The 21,435-nt window shown below is 43.0% G+C and overlaps 1 protein-coding gene across 6 annotated transcripts in view; it reads left to right on the top strand.

Moving 5' to 3' along the window:
- mute (muscle wasted) overlaps positions 1–21,435 on the top strand; it is a 53,897-nt gene that overhangs the window by 9,867 nt on the left and 22,595 nt on the right. For 3 of the 6 annotated variants that reach the window (XM_045737475.2, XM_045737471.2, XM_045737476.2), the window contains exons 1-11: positions 6,511–6,712; positions 7,059–7,916; positions 8,533–8,726; positions 11,601–11,811; positions 13,486–13,612; positions 13,897–14,015; positions 15,690–15,864; positions 17,538–17,677; positions 18,732–18,837; positions 19,879–20,044; positions 20,300–20,580. In XM_045737475.2, coding sequence (XP_045593431.2) covers positions 7,123–7,916; positions 8,533–8,726; positions 11,601–11,811; positions 13,486–13,612; positions 13,897–14,015; positions 15,690–15,864; positions 17,538–17,677; positions 18,732–18,837; positions 19,879–20,044; positions 20,300–20,580 — 2,313 coding nt within the window. In that variant the 5' untranslated portion in view covers positions 6,511–6,712; positions 7,059–7,122. Of the gene's footprint in view, positions 1–6,509; positions 6,718–7,058; positions 7,917–8,532; positions 8,727–11,600; positions 11,812–13,485; positions 13,613–13,896; positions 14,016–15,689; positions 15,865–17,537; positions 17,678–18,731; positions 18,838–19,878; positions 20,045–20,299; positions 20,581–21,435 lie in introns of those variants that run through there. The other 3 variants (XM_045737473.2, XM_045737472.2, XM_045737474.2) reach the window with 3 other exon arrangements.

Genomic DNA, 21,435 nt, shown 5'->3' with positions numbered 1-21,435 from the left:
CTCGGTAGGGCTTGGGGGGGTGGGTTCTCGGTAGGGCTTGGGGGGTGGGTTCTCGGTAGGACTTTGGGGGTGGGGGTTCTCGGTAGGGCTCGGGGTGGGCTCTTTCGGGATCGGTTTAGGCTCTCGGGCTTGGGGAACCTCTGTAGGGTTCGGGGTAGGTTCTTGGTCGGGCTCAGGGTGGGTTCTCGGTAGGGCTTGGGGCGGGCTCCAGGTACTCAACTGACGGGTTCCAGTTCACTCAACTGGCGGGCTCCGGTTCACTCAACTGGCGGGCTCCGGTTCACTCAACTGGCGGGCTCCGGTTCACTAAACTGGCGGGCTCCGGGTGTTTGACTGGTCGGGCTCCGGGTGGGTGACTGTTCGGGCTCCAGGTGGGTGTCTGTCCAGCTTCGGGTGGGTTCTTGGTAGGGCTTGGGGTGGGTTCTTGGTAGGGCTTGGGGGTGGGTTCTTGGTAGGGCTTGGGGGTGGGCTCTTGGTAGGGCTTGGGGGTGGGTTCTTGGTAGGGTTTGGGGTTGGCTCCCGGTCAGGCTCGGGGTGGGCTCTTTCGGGATGGGGATAGGCTCTCGGGCTTGGGGAATCTCTGTAGGGCTCGGGGTAGGTTCTTGGTCGGGCTCAGGGTGGGTTTTCGGTAGGGCTCGGGGCAGGCTCCAGGTACTCAACTGACGGGTTCCAGTTCACTCAACTGGCGGGCTCCGGTTCACTCAACTGGCGGGCTCCGGTTTACTAAACTGGCGGGCTCCGGGTGTTTGACTGGTCGGGCTCCGGGTGGGTGACTGTTCGGGCTCCAGGTGGGTGTCTGTCCAGCTTCGGGTGGGTCCTTGGTAGGGCTTGGGATGGGTTCTTGGTAGGTATTGGGGCTGGGTTCTCGGTAGTGCTTTGGGCTGGGTTCTCGGTAGGGCTTGGGGGGGTGGGTTCTCGGTAGGGTTTGGGGGGGTGGGTTCTCGGTAGGGCTTGGGGGGGTGGGTTCTCGGTAGGGCTTGGGGGAGTGGGTTCTCGGTAGGGCTTGGGGGGGGGTTCTCGGTAGGGCTTGGGGGGGTGGGTTCTCGGTAGGGCTTGGGGGGGGTGGGTTCTCGGTAGGGCTTGGGGGGGGGTTCTCGGTAGGGCTTGGGGGGGGTGGGTTCTCGGTAGGGCATGGGGGGGGGTGGGTTCTCGGTAGGGCTTGGGGGGGTGGGTTCTCGGTAGGGCTTGGGGGGGTGGGTTCTCGGTAGGGCTTGGGGGGGTGGGTTCTCGGTAGGGGTCGGGGTGGGCTCTTTCGGGATCGGGATAGGCTCTCGGGCTTGGGGAACCTCTGTAGGGCTCGGGGTAGGTTCTTGGTCGGGCTCAGGGTGGGTTCTCGGTAGGGCTCGGGGCGGGCTCCAGGTACTCAACTGACGGGTTCCAGTTCACTCAACTGGCGGGCTCCGGTTCACTCAACTGGCGGGCTCCGGGTGTTTGACTGGTCGGGCTCCGGGTGGGAGTCTGTCCGGCTTCGGGTGGGTTCTTGGTAGGGCTTGGGGTGGGTTCTTGGTAAGTATTGGGGCTGGGTTCTTGGTAGGGCTTTGGGCTGGGTTCTCGGAGGGGCTTGGGGCTGGGTTCTCGGAGGGGCTTGGGGCTGGGTTCTCGGTAGGGCTTGGGGGGTGGGTTCTCGGTAGGGCTTGGGGGGTGGGTTCTCGGTAGGGCTTGGGGGGTGGGTTCTCGGTAGGGCTTGGGGGGTGGGTTCTCGGTAGGGCTTGGGGGGTGGGTTCTCGGTAGGGCTTGGGGGGTGGGTTCTCGGTAGGGCTTGGGGGGTGGGTTCTCGGTAGGGCTTGGGGGGGTGGGTTCTCGGTAGGGCTTGGGGGGGTGGGTTCTCGGTTGGGCTTGGGGGGGTGGGTTCTCGGTAGGGCTTGGGGGGGTGGGTTCTCGGTAGGGCTTGGGGGGGTGGGTTCTCGGTAGGGCTTGGGGGGGTGGGTTCTCGGTAGGGCTTGGGGGGGTGGGTTCTCGGTAGGGCTTGGGGGGGTGGGTTCTCGGTAGGGGTCGGGGTGGGCTCTTTCGGGATCGGGATAGGCTCTCGGGCTTGGGGAACCTCTGTAGGGCTCGGGGTAGGTTCTTGGTCGGGCTCAGGGTGGGTTCTCGGTAGGGCTCGGGGCGGGCTCCAGGTACTCAACTGACGGGTTCCAGTTCACTCAACTGGCGGGCTCCGGTTCACTCAACTGGCGGGCTCCGGGTGTTTGACTGGTCGGGCTCCGGGTGGGAGTCTGTCCGGCTTCGGGTGGGTTCTTGGTAGGGCTTGGGGTGGGTTCTTGGTAGGTATTGGGGCTGGGTTCTTGGTAGGGCTTTGGGCTGGGTTCTCGGAGGGGCTTGGGGCTGGGTTCTCGGAGGGGCTTGGGGCTGGGTTCTCGGTAGGGCTTGGGGGGTGGGTTCTCGGTAGGGCTTGGGGGGTGGGTTCTCAGTAGGGCTTGGGGGGTGGGTTCTCGGTAGGGCTTGGGGGGTGGGTTCTCGGTAGGGCTTGGGGGGTGGGTTCTCGGTAGGGCTTGGGGGGTGGGTTCTCGGTAGGGCTTGGGGGGTGGGTTCTCGGTAGGGCTTGGGGGGGTGGGTTCTCGGTAGGGCTTGGGGGGGTGGGTTCTCGGTTGGGCTTGGGGGGGTGGGTTCTCGGTAGGGCTTGGGGGGGTGGGTTCTCGGTAGGGCTTGGGGGGGTGGGTTCTCGGTAGGGCTTGGGGGGGTGGGTTCTCGGTAGGGCTTGGGGGGGTGGGTTCTCGGTAGGGCTTGGGGGGTGGGTTCTCGGTAGGGCTTGGGGGGTGGGTTCTCGGTAGGGCTTGGGGGGTGGGTTCTCGGTAGGGCTTGGAGGGTGGGTTCTCGGTAGAGCTCGGGGTGGGCTCTTTCGGGATCAGGATAGGCTCTCGGGCTTGGGGAACCTCTGTAGGGCTCGGGGTAGGTTCTTGGTCGGGCTCAGGGTGGGTTCTCGGTAGGGCTCGGGGCGGGCTCCAGGTACTCAACTGATGGGTTCCAGTTCACTCAACTGGCGGGCTCCGGTTCACTCAACTGGCGGGCTCCGGTTTACTAAACTGGCGGGCTCCGGGTGTTTGACTGGTCGGGCTCCGGGTGGGTGACTGTTCGGTCTCCAGATGGGTGTCTGTCCGGCTTCGGGTGGGTTCTTGGTAGGGCTTGGGGGTGGGTTCTTGATAGGACATGGGGTGGGTTCTCTGTAGGGATCAGGGTAGGTTCTCGGTAGGGCTCTGGGTGGGTTCTCGGTCGGGCTCGGGGCAGGCTCCAGGTACTCAACTGACGGGTTCCAGTTCACACAACTGGCGGGCTCCGGTTCACTCAACTGGCGGGCTCCGGTTTACTAAACTGGCGGGCTCCGGGTGTTTGACTGGTCGGGCTCCGGGTGGGTGACTGTTCGGTCTCCAGATGGGTGTCTGTCCGGCTTCGGGTGGGTTCTTGGTAGGGCTTGGGGGTGGGTTCTTGATAGGACACAGGGTGGGTTCTCTGTAGGGATCAGGGTAGGTTCTCGGTAGGGCTCTGGGTGGGTTCTCAGTCGGGCTCGGGGCAGGCTCCAGGTACTCAACTGACGGGTTCCAGTTCACACAACTGGCGGGCTCCGGTTCACTCAACTGGCGGGCTCCGGTTTACTAAACTGGCGGGCTCCGGATGTTTGACTGGTCGGGCTCCGGGTGGGTGACTGTTCGGGCTCCAGGTGGGTGTCTGTCCGGCTTCGGGTGGGTTCTTGGTAGGGCTTGCGGTGGGTTCTTGGTAGGTATTGGGGCTGGGTTCTTGGTAGGGCTTGAGGGTGGGTTCTTGGTAGGGCTTGGGGGTGGGTTCTTGGTAGGGCTTGGGGGTGGGTTCTTGGTAGGGCTTGGGGGTGGGTTCTTGGTAGGGCTTGGGGGTGGGTTCTTGGGGGTGGGTTCTTGGTAGGGTTTGGGGTTGGCTCCCGGTCAGGCTCGGGGTGGGCTCTTTCGGGATCGGGATAGGCTCTCGGGCTTGGGGAACCTCTGTACGGCTCGGGGTAGGTTCTTGGTTGGGCTTAGGGTGGGTTCTCTGTAGGGCTCAGGGTGGGTTCTTGGTAGGGCCCAGGGCAGGTTCTCTGTAGGGATCGGGATGGGTTCTCGGTCGGGCTCGGGGCGGGCTCCAGGTACTCAACTGACGGGTTCCAGTTCACTCAACTGGCGGGCTCCGGTTCACTCAACTGGCGGGCTCCGGTTTACTAAACTGGCGGGCTCCGGTTTACTAAACTGGCGGGCTCCAGGTGGGTGACTGTTTGGGCTCCAGGTGGGTGTCTGTCCGGCTTCGGAAGGGTTCTTGGTAGGGCTTGGGGGTGGGTTCTTGGTAGGGCTTGGGGGTGGGTTCTTGGTAGGGCTTGGGTTCTTGGTAGGGCTTGGGGGTGGGTTCTTGGTAGGGCTTAGGGTTGGCTCTCGGTCAGGCTCGGGGTGGGCTCTTTCGGGTTCGGGATGGACTCTCGGGCTTGGGTTACCTCTGTAGGGCTCAGGGTAGGTTCTTGGTCAGGCTCAGGGTGGGCTCTCTGTAGGGCTCAGAGTGGGTTCTTGATAGGACTCGGGGTGGGTTCTCGGTAGGGCTCTGGGTGGGTTCTCGGTCGGGCTCGGGGCAGACTCCAGGTACTCAACTGACGGGTTCCAGTTCACACAACTGGCGGGCTCCGGTTCACTCAACTGGCGGGCTCTGGGTGGGTGACTGTTCGGGCTCCAGGAGGGTGTCTGTCCGGCTTCGGGTGGGTTCTTGGTAGGGCTTGGGGGTGGGTTCTTGGTAGGGCTTGGGGGTGGGTTCTTGGTAGGGCTTGGGGGTGGGTTCTTGGTAGGGCTTGGGGGTGGGTTCTTGGTAGGGCTTGGGGGTGGGGTCTTGGTAGGGCTTGGGGGTGGGGTCTTGGTAGGGCTTGGGGGGTGGGGTCTTGGTAGGGCTTGGGGGTGGGGTCTTGGTAGGGCTTGGGGGTGGGGTCTTGGTAGGGCTTGGGGGTGGGGTCTTGGTAGGGCTTGGGGGTGGGGTCTTGGTAGGGCTTGCACATGTTGGTGAACAGCGTTGTTTAAAAAATAGCAAGACATGGGTTGACATTTAGGAGGTAAGTTAGGTTACATGGAGTTAATTTGGCAGTACTTGGTTTAACTCTTAAACTGGTTGAGAGAGGTACAGCCTTTGACTTGATTCGGGAGGTCATTCCACATTCTGGGTCCCTTGATTTGTAGAGCACTTCTAGTTTGGTTACACACAGCCAAATTGAGTAACAGGAAGAGGTCTTGGACACAAATTTGTTCCATGCTAAATGTAGAGGAATCAGCTGAGTATTCCTCAAATAAAATAACTTGCCTCAGCTTATAAGGTAAATAAAATAAGCATTTCTCAAATAAGTAGCTGCCTCACCTCACTGCTACATAGCCTTCCCGGCATGGTGCCTTCTTTTGATAATTACTTGTTCCACACCCAAATTGTATAACAGGAAGAGGTCTTGGACCCCTACTTCCCTCTCTCTTTTTTAATAATCTATATAGTCATAATTACAGCTTTAAGTATTCAATGAATAAAGTTTTTGACATTTTTACCCTTTTCCTTACCTAACATCATTTGTGCAGCATATTTTTATTTTATGTCTCACCCAGATTTAATTTCAAAACAAAACCAAACTAAATAAATTAGAAATGGGTATGTATAGCTAAGGTACACCCTTACTACTAGGTGAACAGGGGCATTTGGTGATAGTAAATGATCCCATCAGGCAGGGCTCATCACCTTCTCTCATATTTCATGTTCACCAGTGTTTATTTACTTAATAACTACTGGTATAATATCTTGCTATTATAAAACTAATTCTACTATCATCAAACACATATTTACTTCAAGTTTCAAGCAGAGAATGCATATATAACTAACACGAAGGATTCCTCTTCACTAGATTCACCAGCTATAATATTTTGGTCATGTTCCAATATCATAAATCGATCCCAGTGTTATGTAGTAGAGAAAAAATGACTTATATCCAGCTTACGTAAAGCTACGAGTGGTCGAAACCACACTTAAATCCCGGAATGAACTTACAAGGTTTTTCCACTTAGGGTAGTTAATTGAATACGGACGTAGCCGCCACGAAGGCGCTAAGACGGAAAACGCTCTTAGCTAAGAGGAAAAACCTTCGTAAGTACCTTCCTGAATCCGGCCCCTTAACTATAGCCTCTGTTCACTCAGCAGTGAATGGGTACCGTTGTTAAACGATTTGGCGGGTCGTATTCCGGGGAAAACTAGGATAAGGACCTGCCCGAAACGCTATGCGTACTAGTGGCTGTACAAGAATGACACAACTCTTGTATATATAAATAAATACAATATAAATAAATAAATATAATAAATACAAAAAAATATTGCCTGAAATGCTGTGGGTATTAGTGGCTTAAGGCATAATATGTACTATAGCTCTATCTAGAAATCCAACATTCTCTTATGTAACTCATCTTGTATGTATATACTTTTACCAGAATAACCATTTATTTATTTATTTATTTCAAAGTGTGTTGAAAGAGAACCATGCGGGAAGCTCTGTAGTGTTTACATGTCAGTTGTTGTGGTGACTCCTGGAGGAGGCGGCCGTGGCCTCGTCACTCTTCCTCCCACACCACCACGCTCCTCTCTCCCTCTTGCTGCATTTTGCCTCTGGATAATATTTCCAGTTAGTTGCTCATATTTTCGGGAGGATTTGTTGACTAAATGAGGTTCCTCGAGTTGAATATATCCCCAGATATGCTGAAAGTAGACTTTGGTACGGTAACTAAAGGAAAAATTTTAGTTTATAAATTTAAACTTACGTTACAGTATTTTACATGAGGGCCACTAACACTAGTGGCCTTGACGACGACAGGAAGCCGGCTTCTATAACACACTATACTATGACACTTATGTTATACTATAACACTATGACCTTCTATAACACACTATATAAAAATGTGTGTTTAGTAATCCTAAATGGTTATGCTAATACAAATTTATCCTCTATTTACCTAGTGGCTGTACAGTTATCCTGGTCATTAAAAAACATTGAACTTGAATACAGCATTTGAATTTTTATTACACCTTTGTATTAATTAATTAATTCTTTTAATTTTCAGGTTTAGAAAGCTCTCATGTAGTGTATTGACATTTTCATAACTCTACAAAAGTGTTAACTAGAGTATGGCTGAAGCTGATGAGGATTCGACAGAAATATTGAAAGATTTAGAAAATGAGAGAGATAATGAAGATGAGAATGGTAAACGAGAACATCTTGTGACAGATATAAAATACACTGAAAAGGAACTTGTAGAAAGTTATCAGATTACAGCTGAAAGTCTTACGGAAGAAATAAATAGTGATGATAAAGTAGTTTTAAATGTGTCTGGATTGGCAGAAAGTAAAGATCCACCAGATAATAATCCAAAGTTAAGCTCTAAGAATCTGTGTGATGATAGTAAAATAACTTTTCCTGAGAAATTATGGGTCCATGATACAAGTCAGAGTGTCTCATTTACGAGCGTTAAAGATAATATTTGTAAAGTCAATTTTGGAAATGAAGATGGCGATATTCAAGAATTACGAGATGTTGAAAGGGAAATATCACCAGAATTGACTAAATCTAGTGAAAAGAATCAAATTCATGACACAACCGTGGAGAAGAGCGTCATAATCCAAAACGGTGAATGTAAACATCCAGTAGAGATAAAAGTTGGAAATAATGACTTTTCAGATTTAAAAAAGTTATCAGAAGAAAAATCTGCTAGCACAACTTGTTCACCTACACAAGATGACAATGAAGACAGTAAAAAAGAAAGTGAGGAAAATGAGGATTTTGAAACGGAGGGAGAGGAAGAGGACTCTGAAGATTCACCATTGGTGCACACGAGGAGAGAAACAGAGACCGAAACTGAAGACTCTGATCATGATTTTCCCACTGAAGGATTACTGAAGGAACTACATTTTCTTAATGCCAGGTTAGTTTTTATTGTGTGGGGTGTTAATATTTGGATAGAAGAGAGTGTGATAAGTTCTTCCTTTAATGCATTCCACTTACTGATCACCGGTACAGAATACAAGAATTACTGTACATGTTCAAGATTTAATTGTATATCCAGTTTGCACTAATGTCTTCTTGTCATATGTCCCTTAAATTTAATATGCTGCCCTTGTCCACACTGTATATATCCCTCAGAATCTTGTATGTTGTGATCATGTCTCCTCATAGCTGAGTCCTCACATATCTGGTTGTAGGTTGGGGTTGCTGCCAAATTACTAACCAGAAATTTAACAGAGTAATATTTGGTAGTTTTTCTCTTTGAAGTGAAGTACGGTTCAGTACAGTATTGCATGGAGGAGTTATTTTGAGTGTTCTGTATTGTAGTTGAATGAACCTTTTGATGATCATTCTGGGTTGGATTGAGATCTTCAGTGTGTCTTATTTTATGCATACCAGGTTGGAACTACTTGAAAAAATGTCACCTCTATTCTGAGGAGAGCTGAACACTTGTCTAAGGATGCAACATATTGACTTGCTCAGAAAGGAGTTTGTTTTTTATCTATGCTCAGACCTTTTTTTGTTTTTCATGACAGCTGCGAAAGACCATTAGCTGAAAATAATGCTGCACTACAAACTCATAAAACACCAAAGAAGCAAAGAAAATTAGATTTTGGGAATGTATTAGAAGATGATACTCCGACAAATATTGTAAACCAAAGGGTGTCTCCAAGAAAAAGAAATAGAAGTAGCACTCCATCTCCTGATAAGTCCCTCAAGTTGGTGGCAGGTTTGTCTTCTTTTATATATTTAATGTTTTATTTTAGTAGTTTTAGTCACATTAAGAAGCAGATCATAGATTAATTGAGCACAAAAAAATGATTGATATGTAACCACTGCCTGGTAAATTTAGCTTTGATTACAGACAATAATGGTTATAGAGCTGTGGCCTTAAAGCTTCAACTTCAACAAACCATAATGTAGGACAGAAAATAGATGATTTTTTGTTTTGATGAACTCGATATACATGTATGGGGCATACATGTATGTACGGGCCGGTGGCTAAGTGGACAGCACGCTTGATACGTAGCCATGTGGCCCGGGTTCGATTCCTGGGGCTGGCATAAACAAATGGGCAGAGTTTCTTTCACCCTGATGCTACTGTTACCTAGCAGTAAATAGGTACCTGGCAGTTAGACAGCTGTTACTGGCTGCTTCTTGGGGGTTGGGGGTGGAAAAAAATAGTAATTGTTGATTGAGTGGCGGGCCGAAAGAGCAGAGCTCAACCCCCTCAAGCAAAAAAAAAAAAAAAAAAAAAAAAAAAACTAGGTGAATACATACATACAGAGGAACCTCGGGTGACGAGCAGCCCCATCTACGAGTATCTCGTGGAAAATTTGTCTCGATTGACGAGCTTCTGCTCGGTTAACAAGAAAACTATGTGGTGCGGTTCTTGCAAATTCTTGGGCAAATTCATTTGTACGTTTCGAGTACAATTGAAAACAGTAAAACAAAACATTTATAATAATTACATGTATTATAATTACGTTATAAAAATGTCATATTGATGCTTTTCGGGGGTTGAACGGATTAATTTTATTTCATTAATTTTAAATGGGGCAAATTCGTTTCACTAGATTAGCATTTCACATGACGAGCTCAGTGCCGGAACGGATTAAATTCGTTAACTGAGGCTCCTCTGTATGTATATATGCGAACAAGCTTGAATGGTCCCCAAGCCAATATGCAACCAAAAATTCTTCACCCCTGAAGGATTCGAACCCAGACAACCAGGGCTCCATGCATTTTAATGTATCCAGTACTTAACCCGCTAAACCACACTGTTCAAAAGAATTGGAAGTCGTCAGACCCTAAACCCAATCCTTGACAGCACTTGGTGGTCAATTTTTGGGACAGATATTTCATTGAATCACCTTGCATGTTAGTACTGTCGGGTAGATCATCCAAGTTCCTCTAATGATCATCTATAAAAATGAGAACATGACTTGGTGATTTCATGGGACAGAAGTCGGAAAATGCAATTAGCAATAGAGAAGTTCAATGGCAGTCAGGCGATTGCTTTCCTTCTTTGCTAAGTTGGGAACAGCACATAAACTTCCACACGGCTTTGCTGCCAATTTCAGAATGGCGATCATCGCACCAGCATCATGGGTGGTTAGCTCTTCTCTTTATGTAGCATACTCAGAGATGCATACACTAATGAATTGACAGATATCATAATGAGATAGAACCAGTAAAGAGCAGGGGTATGGCACAATCAGAGAACACTGCATAAACATCAGAGGTCCACGGTTGTTCAGCATCCTCCCAGCAAGTATAAGTAATATTGGCAGAACAGCCATGGACATATTTAAGAATAAACTAGATAGTTTTCTTCAAGAAAACTATCTTGCCGGACCGGACCAACCGGGCTGTGGTGGATTTCTGGACCTGTGGGTCTCTCCAAGCAACAGTGATGGACCAAACTCTCACAAGTCAAGCCTGGCCTTGGGCCAGGATTGGGGAGTAGATGAACTCCCAGAACCCTATCAAGCATGTATCAAGCAGGTAAACCAATAACAGAGCAGCTCTTGATATGCTTAGGGAGAGTGGAACTTCCCCAAACTGGTAAAAAGTTTAAAATATTCCAGAAACTAGGGAACAGTGTATGAACTGATGCTTGGTGTACTGACCTGACCTCTACTCTCAGGCAATCCCTTGAAAGATACTCTCAGTATCTCTAGGGATTGCCTGAGGGAATACCTAGAGAGATACTAGGTAGTAATGAGAATCAGTACCACCAGACTACATCTTCCCCCCCATCATTCTCTTCCTCACAGCTAAATACATGTGTGGTAAGATAGCTGATCTTCTTCCTCTTGTAGCATATCCTAGCAATGACGTAAGACAGCCACCATAGTATTGCTGAACTGCTCACATTGTGCCGTATCTGTAGATAGTAAACACAACAGTCCTAGCTGCAGGCAAAGCAGCTTGAGGACCTGTGCACAAAGTGCACAAGACAGCAAATCCACTCCATTGCCTTGTCATGCACAACCCTTGCACTCTTCAAGGCAATGAGAATTCCACATCTCTCACACCCTCCTACAGAGATTACTAGCCTCTGTTCTCCTCCACCCCTGGCAAGTGCTCTTTTTTATTTTTGTTCTCTATGGTGAGATTGTAATGGAGAGCCACTGATGAAGCACTCCCAGAACACTAGTGTTGAATGTACTGAATTACCTCTTTCTGATGGGTCTGAAGTGGCTTCCTAGATCCTCCCTTCCTCTTTTAGGTGTGTCGATTTTTGCTCTTAGTCATTTAATGACTTGACGAGTTGCACTGGATGGTCTGAGGGCTTCCGGTGCTACTACTTGGCAGTGGTCAGTTGATACTAGCAGGTGAACACCCTAACAACTGTGTGCTTCATTTTCAGAGTTGTTTAGATTTGATTTACCTTACATCCCCTGCTCTCTGCACCTCTCTGCTGGAGCCAAGTTTTGGCCTCTGGTCTCCAGTACGCTGTATGTCTAATGATATCCCTGGAAGGCCTGGTGTGATGATGTGTGTAGAGTTACACAGGTGGCTATCAACTTGGAGTCACCTTGAACTCACTAGAAAGAAGTGTTTCATTACATTTAATGCTGTTTCTGTTAATTTACAGGTTCTAATTGCAAAAAGTTCAAAATTCCCAGCACAACACCCTTCAAGTTTCAAAAGTCACAAGAAAAAGTTAATGTTGTCACAAAGCAGTGTGATGGAGAAACTAGTGATGAAGAGTCGGATGATGATGGAGGCCTTACTATTGTGGCACACGAAGATATACCACAGAAGAGAAAAGGCATGACTTCCCCAGCCAGGTCAAAGAAAAAAGTGTGAGTATTCTTTATATGGATTTATGGGCATGAAACATTTTATTGCAGGTTCTGTATCTTATGCTATTTTTCCCAGTACAATGTATATCCTTGCCACCTATTATTACACATCCTTTCTAATTACAACAGTACTTCAGATATGGCTTTAATTGCACTGCTATGTACTACACAGTTTGCCAGTATTGTACTTGTATATAGGCTTTATGTCCTGCGTTTCTATAGCACATTATCACTAGCTGCTTAATTTTGAATAGCACATATGACTCTTAAATTGTTCATGCTACTTTTGAGCAATTTGACTTAAAGTGTTGTCTTTTGACATAGCTTATAAGATTTTTATCCTCAGAGCATTCAGATCTTAAAAACCTTGCTGATTTTGTTTCATAAGAGCAGCTTAGAAAGCTGACATTTGTGATTAGCCCAAGGTGAGGCTCTCCACCCTGGTGGCCAGGCCTTTCAGGAGTCAACTCCCAAATACTCTATAGAAGATTACTCTGTGCAAGGGCAGCATTAACGGGTACTAAGTGAAGAAAATTCCTGAGCGCATGCAACCCAAAACACAACAAAATCCAAGCCCACTCAACAAGCTAGATTGAAAACACACATGTGAAACTAACACTAAAATAAAGAACAGTACCAAAAGCAAATGGCCACTGCAGGACAAACAAAGTCCAAGGATGGCTGGCACTTAGCTTGAAGCAAAGAGGGCTTGCCCATGATTAGCAGACAAGAACACCTTGGGTAGAACTATTGTTCACTACATCATCAACAGAACTGAAATGGGGAGCCAACTGAGGACTGGGGATGGGCCACCTGGTGGTGGTAGTCGATACCAATGCATTTTGAACTAGTTTGAGTGAATCCCTTGTCCTGTGTAAACTGTTTGCAGAGTTGTTTATCAGTTTTGAGGCTTTGTTTTCTGTGAACCCTACAGTTTTCTGTAAAGCTTCTCTGACTTTCTGGAGTCATTTTCTGGTGGGGTGTCAAATTGTCACTTGCTCCCTACACTTCTATGAGGAGGCTATGTTCTGGCTCTGATCTCTGGCAGGCTAAGCACAACTTTCACAACTGATGTGGCCTTTTAGTATGGAGTAATCTTAGCAAGATAGCCTTCTGGAATCTACCAGGGCTCCTCCAGTAAGAAGCATTTCATTATATCTGATGCTGGGTTTTTAAATATTTCACAAAATTTATACTTGAGTATACAGTAAGTGATACAATACAGTTAGATTGTGAAATTTTTGAAGAAGTTGTTCTGTGCTGCCACACCATTTTGTTTTCTTCCTCTGCTGGTAATTTGCCCAGGGATTTGTATTTATTTTTATATTATATTTAGTGTTTGAAAGTTGAAAAAATATCTGCTAAGAGTAAACATTTGTGTACTACTACAAAATGTCTGCTTCCTCTGGCAAGACCAACCAGAGGACGAAAAGGTATGAGAGTGAGCTGGTCTTTTGGGGGTGGATAGAGAATTCTCCATTATCTTCCCTCCTTAGTTTACATTGCAGTACCATTAACAAAGATGTAACAATGAGAGAGCAGGTTGACAGATCTTGGCATGTTCTGTGGTCTGGGTCAACTATGTGGGTACAATACTATATTCAGAAAACAAAGCAGGGACTGCTCAGACAGTAGTTTAAAGATTTTCAATACCCTAATGTTTGTTTTTTCCAGACGTGGTGTGGAGGGAGATGTTCCACAAGAAGTTATAGAGTTAATACAGTCCGGTATTGATGAAGTCCTTGAAGAAAAAGCTGAACGGACACACCTTACTGCTATCCATGTAAAAAATATCATAAAGGTATTATGGTTTTGTCACGTTTGATTAATTTTCATATCTTAAAGATAACAAAAAAGTAAATAAAAATTTTTGTGAATAAAAATGTTTAAATTCAGAGTTAGTGTATGAATATTTATTTTCCTCAAAGTACAATATACTGTATTGTTAGGTTATTTATATTTTATGACAGTAACAGTTTAGTATACTGAAACTAATATATCACTAATGCTCTGTTCAGTTCTTATATGAGTAAATTTAGTTTTCAGAAACCATTTGTATGTTGTTAATGATTTGTATTTTTGCAGAATGTGATGACCGATGAGAATGTATTAGCTATGGTTCGTAACACAATATTGGGCATTCACGGTAAAGGCGCGGAAACATCTGCAGTATATGAGCAGACACTAACAAGAGCCAAAACAAAGTAATACGGTCTTACTGACATTTGAGTTAATAGATAGATAATAAATCATTAGCTCTTGGTTTTCCCTATAGAAACACTAAGAATTGTTAGACATATTTTGTATGTAAATATATATATAGTGCTCCCTCTAAAATCAGCTCAAATTATTCCGGACCCGATTTGTGTTGATTTGAAATTCAGATTTCGAAAAAGTTACATTGTAGTACAGTATTTGAATATTTATCACAAAATTTCCATATGTAATGGATGTTTTAATGTAAAACTTAAAATGAAAATGAACCATAAAATTGTTGTAATTATGCATAATAGGTACCCATTGCACAAATTATTTGTGTTAATGTTGCAATTATCTAGAAATGTCATGGGAACATTATTAAAAGAATTGTTATTCATATCAAAATGTTTAAAACATGTTCAAAACACTCTTTATCTCAAGATTTTCTATGGAATATCTTGGGAACTAATTCAAATAAATGACTAAGAAGGTATGATTTATTGACAAACCCAAAATTTCCAGGGAGATATGGCAAGTGAATTTGACCCAGTGTTTAGTCGTATTCATTATATTGTTGTCCAGATTTTCGAGGGAGCACTAACTTTATTTTCCAGATAATTTGGTACAGTAGTAACATTGAGGTGATAATTTAGTCATTTATATATTTCTTCATAACTAATATACTGTATTGTGTTGTCTGTAGGTAGAAGTACACATTTTGCACAGTAAATGAACAGTATCACTAGTTAAATCATTTGGAGCTTGGATATTATAAGGTCATCAATATACTTGCTTACATGATTTGTGGTTCTTTCTGGAGTGATTTTAGTTCTGCACAAGTACTCATAGAGAGACCTGTACACTATATGTAAGATGTCATTTGCTATATAGTCATTCTATACAATTTAATTTATCAGTTATTGCAATTATTTTTTGTTCTATTCCTTAATGAAACATGTGGCAATTGCTTTACATAAGTATCAGACACATTCATACCCTGTTTAATGTCACCCTCACAGTGTTGATTCATTGTAATGCTATATACATGTAACTTGAGTGTTAAAAAAATCTTAGTGTAAGTAATGTTGAATATGTTAGTACAGATATGAATGTGGACTGTGTGTACTTTGTGTTTGTGGAGTGGAAGTGTAGTTGATTAGGAGAATGTTGTCTCTTCCCATAATGTTTTACGATACTTTGTCATAATACTGTAAAATATATTGTAGTTGTTCATTGTACTTATATGAATGTAGGTTACTGTATGTTGGTCTTCCCTCTTAAATTATTACAAAAAACTCAATCTCAATGTGTAGTGTCTTCATAAATCAAATCAAATGTGTGGTTCACATTAGAAAAGATTATTGTAAAGATTAACATCATCCATCACTGTCAAGTCCTCCTTCCTGCCTAAAGATAGGGAGAGAGTAACAGCTTTTCAAATGATCTTGCCATCTAGCTAGGAAGGAAAATGAGATGTTTAGCGCCATACCAAGGAGATGTCTTGCTATGGCAACAAGAAGTACAACCGTAACAGTCGTCTCGTAGCTCTAGCCTACCCCTATGACAGATTTCAAAATTTAAACTATATTTAATGTAGAAAAGTAAAACTAAATTTTAATGTAGAAAATTCATTTAACTGTGTTAGCAGTTAAGTTCTAGTATGCCTTTGACCTTGGCAGAGAACTGATGGAGCAGCAAGCAGCAGGAGTTGGAAGTGGAAACATATGGGCAGGACTCTCAAACAGCAGTGCCGGTGGGAGCACCTCCCTTAACCCTGAGACTCAGGCACTAGCCACAACGGATTTTCCAGAAGAGGATGAAGATGAGGAATACCGACCAGATGTTGATGAACATGTAAGTAAGTCTTGGATTTTTTAACTGGCCATTGGACAAATAAATTTACTCTTGAAGCTGGTAAATTACTATATAGTACTGTATGATATAAATTAAAATGTTTTCAGGCAAACAGGATGTTGGACTTTATTTCTAGAAGTGGTAGCAATAAGACAACTATAAAAATTAACACAATTCATTTGAATGAGTACAGATAAGGATGACAATGTTAATCCCAGGAATTAAAAATCTCCCATATGAAAAGATATAGAGAAAAGTTAAATTATATTCTCCAGAAAGGCAAAGAGTTAAGAGTAATATGCTAGAAGTATACACACACAGTAGAAGGAAGAGTATAACAAATGGTATATTAATACGGTGTTATATATATAAATACAAATAGATTATGAAATATTGGATAAGTTTAGATTCAGTAGAAACCTGGGTAAATACTAGCTTGGAAATGGGTGATTATTTCACAGAACAAATTACCTGGTAATGTAATAGACACGGGATAGTTTCATTGTTTCAAGAGTAGGTTAGACAGGTATACGAATATATACTACCTTACATGGGCCAGTAGGCCTTTTGTAGTTTTCATTATTTTAATGTCATGTACACACTGATGCTTCTAATTAACTGGGTTGTTTTGGCAGTAGTCAGCACTTGTTTGAAAAAGTACACCAAATTACCATACCTAACCCAATCAAACAAGTTTATCCTATCTATCTCGTGATGAACGAAGTAAAATGAAAAAATAACAATGTTCATTAATGTGAGAACTGTTTTTGAGCACATGTGAGGTAACAGTTTTGATGATAGCCACTTGTTAAGGGTTATGGAGCAACCAAGTAAGTCTGATTAGTAATGTAGTGCTCGTGTTCTCAAAGCCTATATTTTTGTTAATTCAGCAACCAAAAGGTTAAATAAATTATATTCAACATATTTGACACTGAAACTGATTTATTAACTGTGGTTTGGTGCATTCACATGTGGAAATATATTAACAAAACTGAAGAAATCCACAGCAATACAATGAATAAATTATGAGGAAAGATTAAAGCATGTTCATGCTCTGGGCATGTTCACACTGGAAGACAAAAGCAAGAAAGGCAATACAATAAGCATAAACAAATTTGCGAGAGAAAAAAATAACTTAAAAGTAGAGTTTTTGAAACCAGAAATAAGTAGAACTGGGAGTCATGGGTCATGGTTGTATTCTCCACAAGATGAAAAAAAAGAGGCAATTTTTTTTTTTTTTTTTTTCTAATACAGTACTGTAGAGGGGATTGGGTGGCGGAGGTTAGAATAAATTCCAAGAGAAGTTTGTGAATGCTAAAGTCAATGGAACATTCACAAATTATTGTGTTTTACGACACATACAAGGAAGACAGAACTCTGAGACCTGTACATCTCTCTTATCTCTTACTAATTCAGTAATGGGTAACAAGAAATAGGTCGAGTAATAATATACCTGTATATACAAAAGAAAGATCTGAAGATAATTTTAATATAATATAAGAAAGTTTACCTTGAGAAAATCGCTGCAGCAGAGTTGGGAATTGAGCCAGCATTCTGGCGAGTGTCAGGATGCTGACTCAGTCGCCACTATGCTTCAGTGATTTTCTCATTGATACATCGTGCTCTTGTTATTTCCTTGTGTAACTGTTTACATTGTTGTGTTTTCCTTTCAGTTCTTCAGTGATGATGAGAGTTTGGTATCCACTGGTGTTGGTAGTGAGACTGGGTCACCAATGACTCCATGCACGCCTTCCTCTTATGTGCATACAACTCCAGGTTCTTTTAATTCTCTCAATACACCACACTCTTCCAGGTGAATACAGTATATTGAGTCATCATTGGTTTGTTACTGCAAGTTTTGCAGATAAAGTTCTACAGTTTTGCTTCATCTGTTTTTATTATTTACTGTAAACTTTTGGTTTTGAACAGGCAACTTTTCCACGAGACCACATGTCAGACCAAACCATGTAATATTTGCAGGGGAAACTCGCTCTAATGAGCCAAGCTCTAAAGAATTCCTGGATGTCCAGACAGATTGTGTTCAGTGCAAATTGTTCAGTGGAACAAACACATCTTCAATTAAGTTAGGATTTATCATCCAAGCCATGGCGGAGATCAAGCATTGGGACGAGGCTGTGTAAACAGTATCTGTGATTCACTTAAACTATTTTACAGTGCTTAAAAGCTTTTAATCAAACATAAATATAAAATAATATTGACAAAAAATACAATTATATGTCATAATCTTGCCTCACAGGTTTAATAGCTATGACTAGGTGGCACAGATTAAGCATGAAGGAAAAAGTGTGTAGACTGTATTTTTTCAGACTGTTTTCTCAGCCTACTTCCTGTTGTTTTAGATAACCAGATCATCTTCCCTAATTATAGATGAGCCCAAACTCATTTAACTCGTCTAGTAAAAGAGCGTTGGCTTATGCTAATGCCCTTTGTCCATTTTATTTCTGAGTAGTTGTAATAAAGTCAGCCACACTTTTCACTTGCCTGTTCTAAGTTTCATCTCTGGTGTTGTTACAGCATGTATATATGTTGCTACAGCATGTATATATGTTGCTACAGCATGTATATATGTTGCTACAGCATGTATTAATTATATGTTGAGTAATCATGATGAAGTCACCAGTGCATATTATTGTATTTTTCAAATGACTAGTAGCACAGTACTGAGTATTGTCATATTTTCATAATTTGTGTGATGAATATATTTTATGGAAACTTTTATTGGTAAGGTATTTAATGTGCTGCATTTCATCAAGAAACTATTAAGTTTATGCCAAAAATGTCAGTTCTTCTAAATATGACTTATAATATGAATTTTCTTGTTACTTATCTCTTATGTTTTCTATCAGAATGAGCACACCAAGAAATCAGCGATTAATGGTCTTAAAGACGCCGAGTGTGCAAAAGAAAAACGTTCAGAGGATCCTTGATTTTGATACTGTGAAAAGTAAAGAGGTTTGTTACCATTTTAGTATGGTTTTCATATTTAAAGGAGCTGTGTATTAGTAATATATCTAACTTTTTACCCAACAAGGTGTTAAATAAAAATTAAATGAATATAATAATTTGTGCTACATTCATTTTACTTTGTATTTGAATTTTTTTTTTATTTTCTAAATTTACATAAAATTCAAGTATTGTGTGAATATGAAAAGTCTCTTTTTAACCAAGTTACTTGAATGCTTCTTTAAGAAGATGGGTTCTGGTTACATTCAAAGTAGATCATAAGAGTATGAACAGGGTGACATTCTGCTCCTTCACAACAGCGATCCTTTCAAATGTTGTTGGGTCATCCTAGTGTTAGGGAAGGTATGGAAGAAAATGTCATTTGACATGAAAACATTCTTTTGAAGCCCTGATAGGAATCACAAAGACCACCAAGTAGCATCTCACTAATACAGTACTAGTTAGCTCTTCTGTTTTTTTCTCTGGCTGACACCAGATGGCAACACCCACATAAACACCCAGTCCTTCCCTGTACCTTGAGCTTAATCACAGTCTAACTTTCACAAGGAAAATATCTGTATTCAGGGAAACCAGGAATTCCAGCTGAGCTAGTGCAGAGCCATGTCTCTCCTGACTCGGTTACAAGGTAACCAGAACACATCTTGAAATAAAGTGCATCCAAGTAGAATGGCTCATAAATGTAAGTGTGCTCTTTGAGAGATTAGATATTGCATTACTTTCATGATGGGAATACGAGTAAAAAAAAATCCAACATGGCCAGTGCAACATAAATAGTTCTTATCCATTATTGTGAATGCACAGGAGATATGTATTAAATGATATTAATTAATCTAGTGCTTTTGTGTTAAAAATATTTTTTAGTAAAAAATGGAGATGCAGCACTGAATGATGTTCTAGTTCTAGGGCCAAGATAAAAACTTTTAATAATTGTAATTGATTAATAAATTTTTCTAATATATTAACAATGTCATTGGTGCCAGATGATGATAGTATGTGATAATATTGTAAATTATAATATTCACTTTTCAGGAAGTTGTAAGCCAGAGAACAAGATCCAAGTTGCCATTGACAGAAACTCCACTAGAGTGTTTAGAAATGGCATTTAAACCCCCTGATGTCACAAATGACATGTATGAAACTGAAGTTGATAATGATGATTGGAAGACATTCCTCATTGACTTCATTCATCCACTAAGTATGAAATGTTTATATTCAATATGATTTTGCAAAGTAGTCTACTTGCACTTCACGTAATATACTTCACGTATATTCCACGTACTGTAGTTGTGGACTTGACACCTTTTGTTTTATATGTTAAGTCTTTCTATTATTAATGTGAGGCATTTTGTTCTCCACATTAGACTTTCCTGCTCATCAGGCATTTGCTGGTATTGAGCTTAATAATTAATATAAGTTTAATTAATTTATTATTACATTTTTGTTATGACAGAGAACCCAGAAGCTGGTGAGGATGAGGAAGCTGACCCGGAGTACAACATATTGGAAGATAAGGAGGATGCGTTGGATTTGAAAGAGGAAATGAGAGGAGATAGAGCTGTTCAGATTTCAAAGAAGGAAATTAATGAGCTCATGATCGAGCTTTTTGACACACTTGGCAAAAGTGAAGGCACAGATGCTCTTCGAGTGCACCTTTCTCAAAATAACAGCCAGAAGGAAGCCAAAAAGTCTCAGTTTAAAACATCTCAGGCATGTCAACCAGATGAGAATAAGGTAGGTGATGTACATCCTTAGAATGTGCATACATAGAATGAAACAAGTGGTTTATTATAAAAACACATTCTTATGTACTGGTATTTGTGTATTTTATGTAAAGATTTACACCAATCTTTCACAATCTCTTGAGTGCTTTATCAGGGTGTGAGTACATGGTTAGGACGAGACTTACATCTCGGCGGCTAATATGGTTGCTACCCATCATTCAGTTCTCTTGTCCTACTTGACCTCCTGATCGCGTAACCTCTATTCCCGACTGCCGATGTACTCGCGGAGATGTCTTCTATGGATTTAAAGTCGGTTTTCCTTTCCATCATCCTGATATTGCTTGGGTACTCCCTTATCCAGTGGAGCACCTTCTTTGTTACTCTTGCCTGTTTCTTCAACTTAAGTAGTAGTCTCTTATGGGTCACTTAAGTGAAACACTTTGTCAATCCAAAAATATGCAGTATGCCCATCACTCTCATTCTTGTCTAATTTTTTTCCCCTTGGTCATAGAATTATTTTAAACCTGTGAGGCAAGATTTACCTTTCCTGAACCTGTGTTGATGTTATTCTATTTTTTTTTTCTCGCAATCTTCTCCATACATCCATACAAGTTAGGAATTCTGACCAATAGTTTAATGTTTCCTATCTGTCTCACTCCTTGTATATAGGGACTACATTAGCTGTCTTCCAACTTTATGGTAGTTCTCCTGTTACCAGTGACTTCTTATATACCATGGAGAGTGAGAAGCATAGTTCTTCTGTTCCCTCTTTTAGTATCAATGGTAAGTTTCCAACTGGACCAACAGCCTTTGTCCAGTTCCAGCAAATGCTTCCTTACCATACCATTGGTAATTTCAAAGTTCT

The sequence above is a fragment of the Procambarus clarkii genome, chromosome 28 (genome assembly GCF_040958095.1).
Source record: "Procambarus clarkii isolate CNS0578487 chromosome 28, FALCON_Pclarkii_2.0, whole genome shotgun sequence".
NCBI lineage: Eukaryota > Metazoa > Arthropoda > Malacostraca > Decapoda > Cambaridae > Procambarus > Procambarus clarkii.
The sequence above is the reverse complement of the archived record's forward strand: the minus strand, read 5'-3'. Positions and strand labels throughout refer to the sequence as shown.